The sequence below is a fragment of the Colias eurytheme genome, chromosome 25, assembly GCF_061535395.1.
Source record: "Colias eurytheme isolate Ceu_HAF_F1 chromosome 25, ilColEury1 Martin Lab GWU primary, whole genome shotgun sequence".
Lineage (NCBI taxonomy): Eukaryota > Metazoa > Arthropoda > Insecta > Lepidoptera > Pieridae > Colias > Colias eurytheme.
In genome coordinates, this window is record NC_143004.1 from 5940131 (window position 1) to 5955377 (window position 15247).

The 15247-nt window shown below is 33.5% G+C and overlaps 1 protein-coding gene across 1 annotated transcript; it reads right to left on the reverse strand.

The window, feature by feature from the left end:
- Positions 1-8555, reverse strand: LOC149897677 (uncharacterized). The gene is made up of 2 exons (XM_090115994.1): positions 8416-8555; positions 1-375 (listed from the first exon to the last, which is right to left on the reverse strand). Exons 1-2 carry the CDS (start codon positions 8530-8532, stop codon positions 280-282), a joined length of 213 nt encoding a protein of 70 aa, XP_089972120.1. The 5' UTR covers positions 8533-8555; the 3' UTR covers positions 1-279.
- Positions 8556-15247: the final 6692 nt, after the last annotated feature.

Here is a 15247-nt window from a genome sequence, read left to right on the forward strand (position 1 = left end):
AAAATAACATAATAATATCACATGTGTAACGTAGGCATTATTCCAAAATACACAAACAAAAAATATCTAAATTAACAACAAATTCATATCACATATGATTACATCATGCAACAGTGACAATTTTTTTATAAGTTTTATTCATACATTGAGCGCATATTTTCATGTTTCCCCATAACTTTATTTACTAGTTACAATAACCATCAGAGTTATTAAAACAGGTTCAATACAGTACAAATTGTTGGCGATTTTCAATGAATTTCTTCAAAATATTCTAATCAGCTACTTATCATCATCGTAAGTAACACCGATGTCTTCTGGCTCGATTCGTCTGGGTTTTGTTAATCTATCCGATGACAAGACTTGCTTCAAATCGTGCTGTAGGAAAAAAAAAAAAATACTTAATACATAATACATACATTAAAATATAGGTAGGTACAACCGTACAAGTTAATAAACTCTCAGATAGCTGATTAATAGATTTTTTTCATTTGCATTTTAAAATTTTGCAATTTTTTTGCATTTTAAAAATTTGTGATTAGTTACCAATTCGTAAAAGGAATATTAAAATCTAGATTTTCTTACTCAAATAATATTATGGTTAGGGAGCCAGAAGCAGATTTTATGACCAAGTTCCTCTCAAGCGGTAATTAGTAAAATGCATCAGAGTATAGTATTATAAAGCCTCGTGAACGTCAGCTGGAGCTCGGTTGGGGGGATGAGCGGCTGTAGCCTCCCACGCACGTAGGAAAAAAAATACATTCATTCATTTCCTCTCAGCTAAAAATTTGTCAAATTGTAGCTAACCCAATATCTCAACGAAAAAAAATAATCAGCTGGTTACAGCATGGTGTATTATACGTCAGCTGGTGGCTCGAACATGAAAAAAAAAATATTATTTTCCGTGATTTCCTCTCAAACAAAAATTTACCTGATGATAGCTTATATGTAACTGTGGATAAATATATAAGTCAGCTGGCTGTATCTTGGTGGAAAAACCGTCAGCTGATACTTTGAAACTTATTACATAGGAGTTAGACAGAAGCATCTATTGCCAATTTATATGCATCAGCTGACTAGATTTTCCTCAACTTATTGCTAGCTGATTCTTTTATTTATCGCATCAATATATTTTTAACACTCTCACTCACAAATTTTCATCTGAGAGGAAATGACGATATCTTTATGGAGTTTCTTGCCGGTTCTTCTGCATAGATACTGCTTTCCGAATCGGTGGTAAATTTAAAGAATGTAATGACGATTCAAAAGTGCTTTTGGAAGAAGTCTAATTGAATAAATAAATGTTTGAGTTTGAGTTTGAGTTTAATTATTCGACATTACGCTTCAATATAAGAGTTGAGTTGAAATAAACATTCAGTATCAATATTTTTGAAACGAATAAGTATGTAATCAAATAATTTTATATATTTAAATAATTAAATAATCAATTAGCAATAAATGAACTAGTTACTCGATAAATAATATTTATTATATAAACTTGATAAAAAATTATATTGAGATTTATTCGTTTTCGCTCTGACAACCCTCCATGGGTTTTTATCTTCCATATATTCCTTAATGCTGTAATAGGCTCTCTGAACTCATACGTTTTTTACATAATTTTTAAATTTAGCACTACTAAACTCTTTAATACTATGAGGAATTCTGTTGTAAAAAAGTATACCTTGGCCCATAAATTAATTTTTAACTTTAGCTAACCGGTAAAATGGCATTTCAATTTTATTTCTGTTCCTTGTGCCATAACGGTGTCTTATCTCCTACTCTTGTGTGTAAGTCTGCGTTTTTGTGTACATATAAAATATTATTAAATATATACTGTGATGGTACAGTGAGGATACCAGTATTCTTAAAGAGATCTCTTAGTGAGTCCCTAGCACGTAAATTATAATATATAGAGCGTATGGCTCTTTTCTGTAATATAAATATAGTTTCTATATCTGCAGCCCTGCCCCATAGCAGAATTCCATAGGACATAATGCTATGAAAGTAGCTAAAATAAACCAATCTAGCCGTGTCTTCATCGGTGAGATGCCTTATTCTTCGAACTGCATATGCAGCTGAACTAAGCTTAGCAGCGGTGGTGGCAACATGGGCCCCCCATTGTAGCTTCTCATCTAGTGTCAAACCAATCACAAGAAAAACAGTGGAATCCACAGGGTATAATACCTCCCCGTTTAAAATAATATCCCTTTTCACCTTTTTTACATTTGGAAGGATAAATTCTACACAATTTGTTTTTTTTTTTGCATTTAATAATAAATTATTAGCAGTGAACCAATTGGATATGCGTAAAAGAGCAGAGTTTATTATATTGTTTTTTTTATCGAGTAACTAGTTCATTTATTGCTAATTGATTATTTAATTATTTAAATATATAAAATTATTTGATTACATACTTATTCGTTTCAAAAATATTGATACTGAATGTTTATTTCAACTCAACTCTTATATTGAAGCGTAATGTCGAATAATTAAAGATATCGTCATTTCCTCTCAGATGAAAATTTGTGAGTGAGAGTGTTAAAAATATATTGATGCGATAAATAAAAGAATCAGCTAGCAATAAGTTGAGGAAAATCTAGTCAGCTGATGCATATAAATTGGCAATAGATGCTTCTGTCTAACTCCTATGTAATAAGTTTCAAAGTATCAGCTGACGGTTTTTCCACCAAGATACAGCCAGCTGACTTATATATTTATCCACAGTTACATATAAGCTATCATCAGGTAAATTTTTGTTTGAGAGGAAATCACGGAAAATAATTTTTTTTTTTTCATGTTCGAGCCACCAGCTGACGTATAATACACCATGCTGTAACCAGCTGATTATTTTTTTTCGTTGAGATATTGGGTTAGCTACAATTTGACAAATTTTTAGCTGAGAGGAAATGAATGAATGTATTTTTTTTTCCTACGTGCGTGGGAGGCTACAACCGCTCACCCCCCCAACCGAGCGCCAGCTGACGTTCACGAGGCTTTATAATACTATACTCTGATGCTTCTGACGAATTATCTCTTGAGAGGAAATAATGAACCCAATTTGCACCTGGCTCCCTAACTATTATAAATATTGTTATTAATACTAGATTAAATATACTAAATAATTGTATCTAGATAGTTTTATGTATAAATGATAATATCTAAGTCATCTCAGTCATCTGTGAGACGCGATACAAAACACACGTCAGTGTAGTTGCCCCGTTCTATCAGGTGTGCAAAACCTTTTCTCTAATCCAAGTATTAACAATGGAGTGTGCGTTATGCAATTCAACATTTAAAGAAGGAGTGCAATGTTGCATATGCAACAAACACTTCGATTTTGGCTGTGCACAAATAACGGAACAAGGTTGGAGAAAACTGGGTGTGGAGAGACGAGCTGCCTGGAGGTGTACCAATTGCAAGAACTCATCAAATATAAACCAACCCCCAGCATCAGACACTATATCCCTCGAGTCTATAATGAAAGAATTGCGAGATGTGAAAAACAAACTCACCGGAATGCCAAGTCTACTAAATGGGTTGAATGAATTGAAAAAAGAGCTATGTGAGATCAAATCAAGCTGTGAATTTTTAGGTGGCAAGATTGATGATTTTGCAAATAAAATATCAACTATGGACGCTAGATTGGTTGAACTCGAAAGCCTTGATCACAAAATCTCCAGTCTTGACCAGGAGGTATCCTGTCTAAAGGCTCAGTTGGCAGCTAACGACACAAGATCAAGATTAAATAATGTCGAGATCAAGGGCGTTCCTATAAAGAAAAATGAAAACCTATATTCTGTTGTGGACAATATCTGTCAGAAAGTTAGCTTCAGTATTAAAAAGGAACACATCAACTACCTATATCGTGTTCCGTCTCAGAAGACAAAAGATAAACCCATCATAATTAGTTTCCTGAACAGATACGTTAAGGAGGATTTTGTTGCTGCGGCTCGAGCATCGAAGGAATTGCTAGCTCGTGATATCGGATATGGAGACTCTAACAATCGCATCTTTGTGAATGACCATTTAAGCCCTGAAATGAAGAACCTACTGAATAGCTGCAAATTAACTGCCAAGGATAAGCACTACGATTACGTCTGGGTCAAATTCGGTAAAATACATGTACGTAAAAATAATTCATCTCCTGTTATAATAATTACCAAAAAGTCAGATTTAAACAAATTGTCATAATATGTATCCATTCCGTATCATTCTTTCTTGTTAAACAACTAAATTGTGAACGATTCAAATGCTTATTTTATAAAATCAAAGTCGAACAATTAATATTATCACGCTTAAATTTGTCTATATTATGTTTTCAATTTATTTTAAAATGTTATAATTTTCGTTCAAAATACCAAGTGTTTTGTAGCCATGCCTCAACCGTAGTCGAACCGGTTTATTCTCTACTAATGCGGGTGGATGTATTTTTCTTTTGTGTCGCTTGTTGCAAAGATGCTCCGAATACTTATTCTTTACCGATTATTGCTATTCCGTACAAACTCGTGCAATTTAGTATTTGCACTTTTCTCTGTCGCACTTATATGATTAGAATTAATGTCGTTAACGTTCTAATGGTTTTAATACGCACTCAAGCTCTCGTGAATATTATTAATAAACTTATGGAATCGCTATATTTTATTAAATACTATTTTGATTTAATCTCGGTTAAAATGTTAGAAACATTATTTTGTAGAAATGATATATATTATAAGTACTTATTTAATAGTGGTTTGAATGTGATAATGCAGCGTTTGGAACATCGTGTTGTATTTGACACAAGTCTATCAATTATCTTACTTTTATACGTTCTAGTAACTATCATTCTAATAATTATTATAACTTGCAAATATACGTACGTACGTAAGGTTAAATCGTTAATGGTTCTATTCGATTATAACGTGACATCTAAACGTTTATTGATTGTATCAAAACGAAATGGCTAATGAAAATACAAAATTATCAATTTACTATCAAAACGTTAGAGGATTAAGGACAAAGTCCTTATTATTTTTTCGTAATTTATGTTTAACCTCGTATGATATTATACTGTTAACGGAGACATGGCTTGTAGATGGTATATCGGACTCGGAATTTTTTGATGATCGTTATGTAGTGTGGCGTAGGGATCGGAATTATGAGGCGACAGGACAATCTCGGGGAGGGGGCGTGCTTGTCGCAACCCGAAAGGAATTAATCGTGACGTCACAGGAGCAATTTCAATCATCTGCCGAAGACCTCTGGTTGACTATACGTGTTAAATATCATAACGAACTTATTAATATTCACATATGTGTATTATATCTTTGTAAACAAAACTTAGGCAGATCATTTTCTCAACAATTGCATAACTTTCTAGAAGCACTAAATAATATAATTCTCAATCACCCCTCGGATAAAATAATTATTGCGGGCGACTTTAACATGAGTAATATATCCTGGAATTTAAATTCTGAAGGTCTACTTCTTCCTTCAAACTATTCGAATGGTGATGAATGTTTGTTTATTGACGAATTATACACTCACGGTTTGCAGCAGTACAACTTCATACATAACGCTAGCAACCGAATACTCGACTTAGTGTTATCGAACGATTCTATTGTTGTGTATGAATGTGTCCGTCCGCTTTTACCGATCGACCCTTACCATAAAGCACTCATAATTGATGTAGAATTTGTTCACATATCGTATTTAAAATCGAATACTAGGAAGAAAATACTATACAACAAAGGGGATTACGAGGGAATAAATGCAGAATTGTTTAAAATTAATTGGTCACAAGAGTTTGACAGGACTCATTCCATTGAAGAATGTGTGAATTATTTTTATTCGATTGTTAATAATCTAATACACACTTACATCCCAAGCAAAACCGTGGTCGACAATAAGTTTCCTATTTGGTATTCACCAGCTTTAAAAAAGATTATTAAAGAAAAATTTAAACATTTTCGCAAATACAAGATTTACAAAAACCTAAGTAGCTTAGAATCATACAAACTGTTAAGGGATAGAGTTAAGAATGTAGAAAATGACTGTTACCAAAAATATATAAATTCTGTTGAAAATTCCATTGAACAGAATCCTAAATACTTCTGGTCCTTTTTCAAATGTAGATCGAAATCTAAAGGCTTACCTAGCAATATTAAATACAATAACAATTTACTCACATCCGGAAACAATATTTGTAATGCATTCTCAGAATATTTTTATTCTACATTCCTAGACAAAACTGACACAAATTTATCAAATTATGTATCTGAACTGGAATTAAGTAATTTTGAATCAAATTTTGACCTTTGTTCGATAAACATTGACTTGAATACGATAAAAAAGGCATTATCCCAACTAGATCCTTCGAAATCTGCAGGTCCTGATGAAATCAGTCCACTGTTTCTTATAAAATGTGCCGACTCAATAGCCATTCCACTAGCCTATTTATTTAAGAAATCACTTACTCTTATGGAATTCCCCTCAATGTGGAAGAGGGCATTTGTTACACCTGTCCACAAAAAAGGTTCTAAGTTGGAAGTTGTCAATTATAGACCTATATCTAAATTGTGTATCATAGCCAAAGTCTTCGAAAGAATAGTATACGACCAGGTTTATGCAGTATTTAAAAACACATTCATGAGTTATCAGCATGGATTCCTTAAAGGTCGATCAACCGTGACTAACCTGGTGCTTCTGAATGATTACATTACTGATGCTATGGAGACAGGCCATCAGGTCGATGTAATCTACACGGACTACAGTAAATGTTTTGACCGCATAGATCACAAGATTCTCTTGCATAAATTATACATAATGGGCATTAGAGGTAACTTACTCAGATGGTTTTCCTCGTATATCAACAATAGATCTCAAGCAGTTGTAATAAGTAACTATATATCAAGTTGGGTGGTAATACCAAGTGGAGTACCTCAGGGCTCCCTTTTGGGTCCTCTTATGTTTTGCGTATTTATAAATGATATTCCAAATTGCTTCACACACTCAAATCTTCTTTGCTTTGCTGATGACATGAAGATATTTAGGACTATTAAATCTTCTGCTGATGCTGCTATGCTTCAAGATGACCTTAATAAATTAGACTACTATTGTACTCAAAATAAATTAGATCTCAACCCTGGTAAATGCACAGTCGTCTCATTTAGTCGTAAAAAACAAACACTGCGTTTCAACTATCGAATAAAAAATCAAGATCTTGGAACTAGCCCTGACATAAGAGATCTAGGAGTGATACATGACCCAAAACTCATGTTTGATAAACATATCGATTATATTCTAGCTAAAGCTTCTAAAGCTTTAGGCTTTATAATGAGAATTTCGTCAGATTTTAAAAAGGCGAAAACGTTTAAAATTCTGTTTTGTGCTTACGTACGTAGCATTCTAGAATATGCGTCGCCAATATGGAATCCGCGATACGATAAATATATAACTAGAATTGAACGAATACAGATGAAATTTTTGAAATTCCTATGTTACCGATTACACGTCCCGTACAAATCTGAGGATTATTACGAGGTCTGCAGCAAATTTCACTTCCTACCCCTAACATATCGCCGGGAGATTTCTGATATTTTATTACTTTTAGGCATTACATCCAATAAAATAGACTGCCCAGAACTACTAGCCAAAATTTCTTTATACACACCCTCAATTTTATCTCGTAAATATAATCCTATCTTTACTTCCGCAGTCAACACTAACTATCGTCAAAACTCGTTTATTCTACGCGTAAGCAATAATTTTAACAAGCTATCAAAACAGTTCGACTTTGACTTATTCTGCAGCAGTTCTTACTCCATTAAGCGTCAGTTAGCTAATGAGTTCTTCCGTCAGTTTGGTGGTCAAGTTGATATGTAATTTGATTAGTGTTACAATAGCATTGGTTTTAACTTTTAGGCATTTGATTCGTGTACGTAATCGCTCACATTTGTAATTGTTATATACTAACATTATTCTAGCCGTGAGAATCTGTAAATGGCTTATTGTAAGTATTATATTATGTGACTATCTTTAAGGATACAGCTGTAGATTCTCCTAAAATATAAATAAATAAATAAATAAAAAAAAATAAATCTACTAACAAGCAGCATAGCAGCAACATATGAGACAGCTCAAAATAGAAAATAGTAAAAACTTAATAAGTAGGTATCCACCATAGAAAGTAATATATGTTCTGAAGAGATATATTTATATAGTAATGGCTATTTATTATGGCAATAACTTGTTCCGCAATGATTCTATCAAAATTATTTTCATTTATTTTCCACTCCTATTGCTCTTATCGTGATAGTTTCAGACTTGTTTCGGAGATTACCCGACCAATCAAACAGACAAACACTTCAACTTTTTTCGTAATAGGTTCCACTAAATACTTTACACACCATAGATAATACAATACTTCATACTTACAATAAATCGTTTGCAAAGTTTGGTAAACTGTCCGCAGTCGACCACGGTGGGGGCGGATCGCTTCCCGCCTTTCCAGTCCCTGCTGAAGGTCACTTGCGATGTCACTAGGATCACCATCGCCAGCAATACGAGGAGAGGGAGCAGTCTGTGAACAAAACCAATTGTTGTAAAGAACTTCTCTCGAGTATCACAGAACTTAAACCATAGAAGAAATTGAATGGCGCCTATTTTCGCTCACACATATTTGCCTAATATTTTTTATTGGTCCTGTTTTTATACGTAATTTTTGAGCCATTTGGAGCTAATGAAACAGTTTTTTTTCCAAATTGTAATACATATATGAATTCAGGGTGTAAAGTAACTTTATAGGTAAATCCGTAATCCGAAAGCAAAGGAAATACTATGCACATAAATTTGCGTTAATAAAATGACAAAAAAAAAATCAAAATGTCCTAAATCTCAAAATGGACGTTATTTAAAAGTGGAATTGCATCGCAATTTGTTTCAATTCAAACGTAATCACGTTTTATGTTGTAAAGATCCGTTATTAATATTTAAAATTGTTTAAAAATATTCAAAAATTATGTTACCTGTGTCTTACAAAACTCATGTTGCCTAGAGGGTTGTTCGTTGGCAGGACTGTAAAACGTTTGTGAAATGAAAAATGCCCTCCTTCCTTTTTATACCCTTCAGTGGTCGTACTGCGCACCTGATATTTCACGGACAATACGAATAATAGGATATTTTTGTATTCATAGAAAAGGATCAAGTGTGAAACGGTTTTTAAATATTTTTGTTATGTTTAAATTTTTTTACGAAACAAAATTGCCTACGGGCTACGGCAGCGTAGACACTACGATTGTCTACGCTGCCTGTTTAAAAATTTGAAAATTCTATTGCATACGTTATTAATATATTTCAGTGCTTTCCCCTTTTCTTTCATATTGCAAAATTAAGAATATTTCTGTTTTGTAGAGTTCATGTAGAGTTATTATCCAAATAACATTAAAATAAAATCATAAAATGTTATCTAGTTTTCATACACCTTTGGCCAAATATTTTAAAACTTTTTTCTTCATTCATTTATTGCCACTACATAAGTAATATTTATTAACTGGCTCACTGTAGCTTAGAATACACAAACATCGTCAAAAGAGCAAATTAATGTTTTGTGTTCTTAGGAATTCCTTGTTTTGTTGGACTCACACACTCTTGTTAATATGCGTAGACTAAAACAAAAGTCTGTCCGTCCCTATAATATACGCTCAAAGTTCAAATCTTTAAATCTACACGATGATTAGGTTTTTTTTATAGATAGAGGGGCTTGAAGGAAGGTTTTAGTACATACATGATATATTAAATTTTGGACCGAGCGGGCGAAGCCGCAAGCGTAAAGCTTGCGGCTTCGCCCGCAATTAATGAATTATGAATATATTGTTAGTAAGGTAACTTATCCGTCTACTATTGGAGTAAAAGTTAACCTGTTGAAATGAAAATACTCAAAATCTTTGGTTTGATATTCAAAATGTAGTAGTCTAAGTAGGTAATAAGTAATAACGCACATTCCTACTCCTATAACACATGCTGGACATAAGCTACATTGAACAAAATTAATTCAATTCATTTAAAACTAGTGGTGCTTCGCCCGTGGTACATATTTAGTATCCTATATGTCCTTCTCCTGGCTCTAAACTACCTCCCTGCCAATTTTCAGCTAAATCGGTTCAGCCGTTATTGAGTTATAAGTGGAGTAACTAACACGACTTTCTTTTATATAGGTACTATAGACTAGCAAACCGGGCGAACTCCGTTTCGCCACCAGAGACACCTTTTCTTTGCTATAAACCTCACGGAGCCAGCCCGAGACCTTTCCAACGAACGCAAAACCGTGGAAATCGATTCGTGCTTTCTGGAGTATAGCGTCAGGAAGGAAAACCCGACTTATTTTTGTATAGTAGAAGATTAAGCTTTGTCTTGAAGTACGTTCGAACAATATATATATACAATACATATGTAACTAATATACATAAAATACACTTTTCTAATGGGTTTCATCCTACTGCGATTTTTTTTATCTTTTTATTATTTTTAAAGGCTTCTACCCTAGTGTAGTACTTAGTAGTATACTTTCTGTAAATAAATTTTAAGATATAATACTTTATTGTTGCTATTCCAAATATCGCATCAATGGGGTTATTTGTAATCTCACTTTTTGCCTTGGTTTTTCTTTTTTTTTTAATTTGACTTGTGACAAATAAAAGTCAGTAAGCTATATTTGGAAAAATTATAGGGGAAGTGGCCTTCATTTCACCTTAATTTAGTTCTCTATATGCCACATACAAGCCAAAAATAACAACGGAAAATTTATTCACTAAGAGATCTATGGCTTCTTTGGGGTTATTTTGAATGTAATGTTAATACAATATCAAAGGTGTTGTAAATGAAAGTGAACCTATATTTGGAATATTTAAGGGCAAGTGCGAAATATCTATGTACTTAAATAAAAATGTAGGGGGAATCCGGGAGACTTGCCCAGGTGGGAGAGTTGAACCACTTTCAATAACTTTTTAAATTAGGTGCCAAATTACGCCAAGTGGCAAACAAATGAACGCGCGTAACCCGCCAATCACAAGCAACTCACAATTTTGAGTGATAACAGACGCGTTCGACCGTGAGTTACGAAAAAGTGGTTTCATCGTCGCGGAGTGAATTTTTTTGGCTTTGTTGTTTTAATTGCTATGCACGCATTTATGAAGGTATATATCAAACACCTACGTTATTGCATTACTAGATTATCATATTTTGTCGTACGTTCAGTGTTGTTCTCCAGTTGATAGTGGATTTGTTGGAAAAAATCAAGATATGGCCTTGGGTCGGGTGCGGGAGAGTTGAACCAGTCTGCAGTCGGGAGACTTGAACAATGGTTTAACTCTCCCTTTGCAGTTTGTTTACTATTTAAGTTAGCTTTTGTTTTGTTTAAGAAAGAAAATGCCATTTCAGAATAAGCCTAAGGAAGGTAGTCGTCGCAGGAAACCGTTTAGGTACTAAGTCTAAGATTGAAAGCGCAGTCAGAGAAAAAAGTAAAGAGTGGCAAATCTATTCGTCAAATTGCAATCATGTATGGGATAGGCAAAACCACTTTACGCTATTACCTGTTAGGTGAACAAAAGTTAACACCTTTGCAAGACAAGGGGGGCCAATACAAATGCTCCTGAATTTTCAATGTAAATAAAGAGAAATTGCTCGTTCGTTACTTATTGACCTGCAGTAAAATGCACTATGGTTTAACCATAAAACAAGAAATGCAACTAGCATTCGACTACGCCAAATTCCTCCAAAGTGAATATCCAAGAGGCAAATATTGAAGAAATAGGCAAATAGGCACATATTAATTAATAGTAAGAAATGTCTTTAAATTAGTTTTGTAGATTTATTTAGCAGTAGATACCTCAAATCGAGTATTTAATTAATAAAAAGAAGCGAATGTTATGTTTAGGAGTTGCTCTGAAAACATTTTTCACTAAATTGTTTAGAAGATGATTATGAATAATCTAGTTATTGTTGAATGTGTCTAAATAATACATAACTAATGAATAATATGCTTTATTTGCGTCATTTCCCCTCTCTAAAAAGGTATGGGCAAGTGTCCCGCACCTGATGGGCAAGTGTCCCGCCGGTTGGGGAGACTTGAATCAAAACTCATTTTTCATTACAACTTCGTTTACTATCTTCTCCTTGCAACTTTTATTTTCAGAATAGTATAAAATCTTAGCCAGATAATAAGGCTTCCATATGGTGTAGATCTTAAAGCTCTCCAGGTCACTGATCAGATTTTATAGAGTTTTTAGTAAAAAGCGGTTCAAGTCTCCCGGACTCCCCCTACCTATAGCAACACAAGCAGTGTTGCTAAGATCAAAACTCTAGAAAAGCTGAACCGATTTCGCAATTATTGTTTTTTCCGTTTGTTCTTGTCAGGAAAAGGTTTTTATGAAAGAAAAGTATAAGAAATTTGCAAGCAAAATTACGTGGGTGAAGCCGCGCTGGACAGCTAGTTTCAAATAAAAATGTATTGCGCAAAATGAGTAATTAGCTGTGTATATATGTCGCAGGCAAATTGTATTATTTCGCCGTTTACAAATGCACGGCATTTTGTAAAATGCTGAGGATTTACTTTTTCCAAAATTCTATAAAAAGACGGTCGCGAGCCGACGGAGCCCCAAAAATTGTCATGCACCTACTCAAATATTTTAAAAGTTTCTTCTATCACTTATTGCCACTACTCAGTTACGGGAGCTAACAATTATAGACCAGTGCCAATCCCTTCCAAAATGATAAAAACCTAAAAAAAATCACAGTAGGATGAAACCCGTTAGAAAAGGAGGGGAATATGATAAAAATTAAAGGAAAAATATTTTTCCTCCTTACATTAGTAGGGTAACTAATTCATTCAAAAATTCAAAACACCTTTTCAACCTGGGTTTCATCCTACTGTGATTTTTTTTTTGTTTCAAAAATTATCGGCACTGGTATATTAGGCGTACTCAAAAATAAGGTTTGAAATGTATAGAGTCCTACATGATCCTACATCCCATCATACTAAAATGTTTGAAAACATGTTGAAAGTTGGCGATTTGTAAATATTTTCAGAGTAAGATAAGTAAATAAACATTTAGTAAATAACTACTGTAAAGAACTAAAGATTACTAAAATAAATATCTTTGAATACGTCCACATTCAATGGTTGAAGAGAAATAATTGTATATAAACCATAAATAAATTCCTTTGATCGCTTATCTCGTCTCCACAATAGCGGGGACAGGTGTGAGCTCTATTGTATGCTGATATTTATGTTCTGTATAAATATATAAAGGGTTCGATTGAAAACGCATGAATACTGAAAAATATACTAATCCCGTTTGTTGTGGAATTGTTGCATCTTTATAACATTTCTATGCTTACAAGAAGCAAGCAGCTTACGAATTATTCACTAAGTAACACCTCTTCTTATCTATAGAATAAAAAAATAAAATAAAAATATATTTTTATTATTTTTTTTTTACTTAGCTTAAATATTGTGGCGCTAAGAAAACTCTTTTTTTTGTCCATGTGTAGTTCGAGTTTACGTTACTTTATCAAGTAAGTAACTAAATATTACGGTAGAGATTGTCTAATCTAAAAATGAACGCCCCTCCACTAAACTTAATTGTTTCAATGTGTGAGGACAAATAATTATTGAACCACTTTATATGTGTGCGCGCGTCGATTCTACTGCAAACTTTGACACTCGCGCACTGATTTGTCAACTAATCGGGCGATCAGTTCAGGTGCCTAGCATTGTATGGCGGGGAGAGCGCGCTATGTACGGAATGACACGTCCGTTCTGTCGTGCATCGCGTCATTTATGCACTAGTTGGCCAACTAGTCCTGTCGTTCGGGCATGGACGGGACTGGAGGACTGAACGACCAATGAGGCAGACCAATTTGTGTGTATTGCGTCTATACACGTACTTTGAATGTCAGCGTAAACACAGTGGAGGGGCGTTCATTTTTAGATTAGACAATCTATAATTCACTTTTTACATTCCTTTGTAAAATGACGAAACTTCGTGCTTCGCTTAGCCGAAGCTACATTTAGGTACCTACTGATAGATTCATGGATTGTGAGTAAGCAGTAGGTAGTTTTAATTAATGTGGAACCTTTGTTTTCAGAAACTAGTTAAGATCAAGTTAGTTCGATCAATCAAATTTAAAAATAAAAAATCGACGCAGTTAAATTTTGCTCTACCATCAATTATGTAGGCAATCACTGATGGATTCAGTCTACTTGTAGAGATGCTAAATTAAATAGAGTCTAGATTCAAGCATGTGGGGGACCTAGACCACAGAGATAGAGCAAAATTGTACTCCATATTCCATTATTATCATATTACTATAAGAAGGAAAACAAATACGACAGGAGAGATCCGACCATAAAAAACAAGAGACACACATACATAGTTTGAGTACACAGTTACACACATAATGCGTAGAATCCACATAACAACAGTTTTTATAGGCTAAAGAGATATTTCTCTAGTCATGCGTTGATTCAAAACACGATGTTGAATCGAAAACAATAATAATTTTTATCTTAAAAAAAATAGCGATAAAATGGGTGTGTCAAGTTTAAACGCGTATTATTTTTAAACAAATGATAAGGCACTGTTGTGATTTCACCTAAATAAATTCGTAATCAACACATTTATATTTGCCTAAAATCGTTGTATAGTTAGGTAACTAATATACTGAAATTATTAAATCATTTCATTAATAAGGTAGAGCCTATTGAGGTTAGACATCTATATGGAGAAACGTCAATAATTAAAAAAAAAATGTTTTTTTTTTTAATTATTTTCTTTTTATTTTTTTATATTAAGCGGTTTCTCGTTCTGCATGCTTGTCAATGATAGGTGTTGCAATTTATAATCTAGGTAATGTCCTCGTTTAAAGAAATATCTGCCAATCGTATAAAATTTTCTCTTGGATAATTTCCACTTATGGCCTTCATCCTAAGCACATCTCATTGCTCTACAATCTCTACCGTCTACAAATAGGTATATTTTAATTTTTAAAATAAATGCCAGGACATATTCAAATATAGGTACTACATATATTTTAATATTTTTTCTGTGCGATTTTGAAATAAATCGTGGAAAATACCAAAAAAATATAGAAATAGGTCGCTCCTAAAATAGAACAATATATAGGATTAGTCAGCATTGATCGATATCACAAACAATGCCAAAGAAAAGTGACAGTTTATCAATTATCGTCACTATGTAGCAATCGTCGA

Coding starts and splice junctions, on each gene's coding strand:
- LOC149897677 (XM_090115994.1), bottom strand. CDS start 8,532: ATGGTGATCCTAGTGACATCGCAAGTGACCTTCAGCAGGGACTGGAAA. Junction 376..8,415: donor AACTTTGCAAACGATTTATT/GTAAGTATGAAG, acceptor TTTTTCCTACAG/CACGATTTGAAGCAAGTCTT.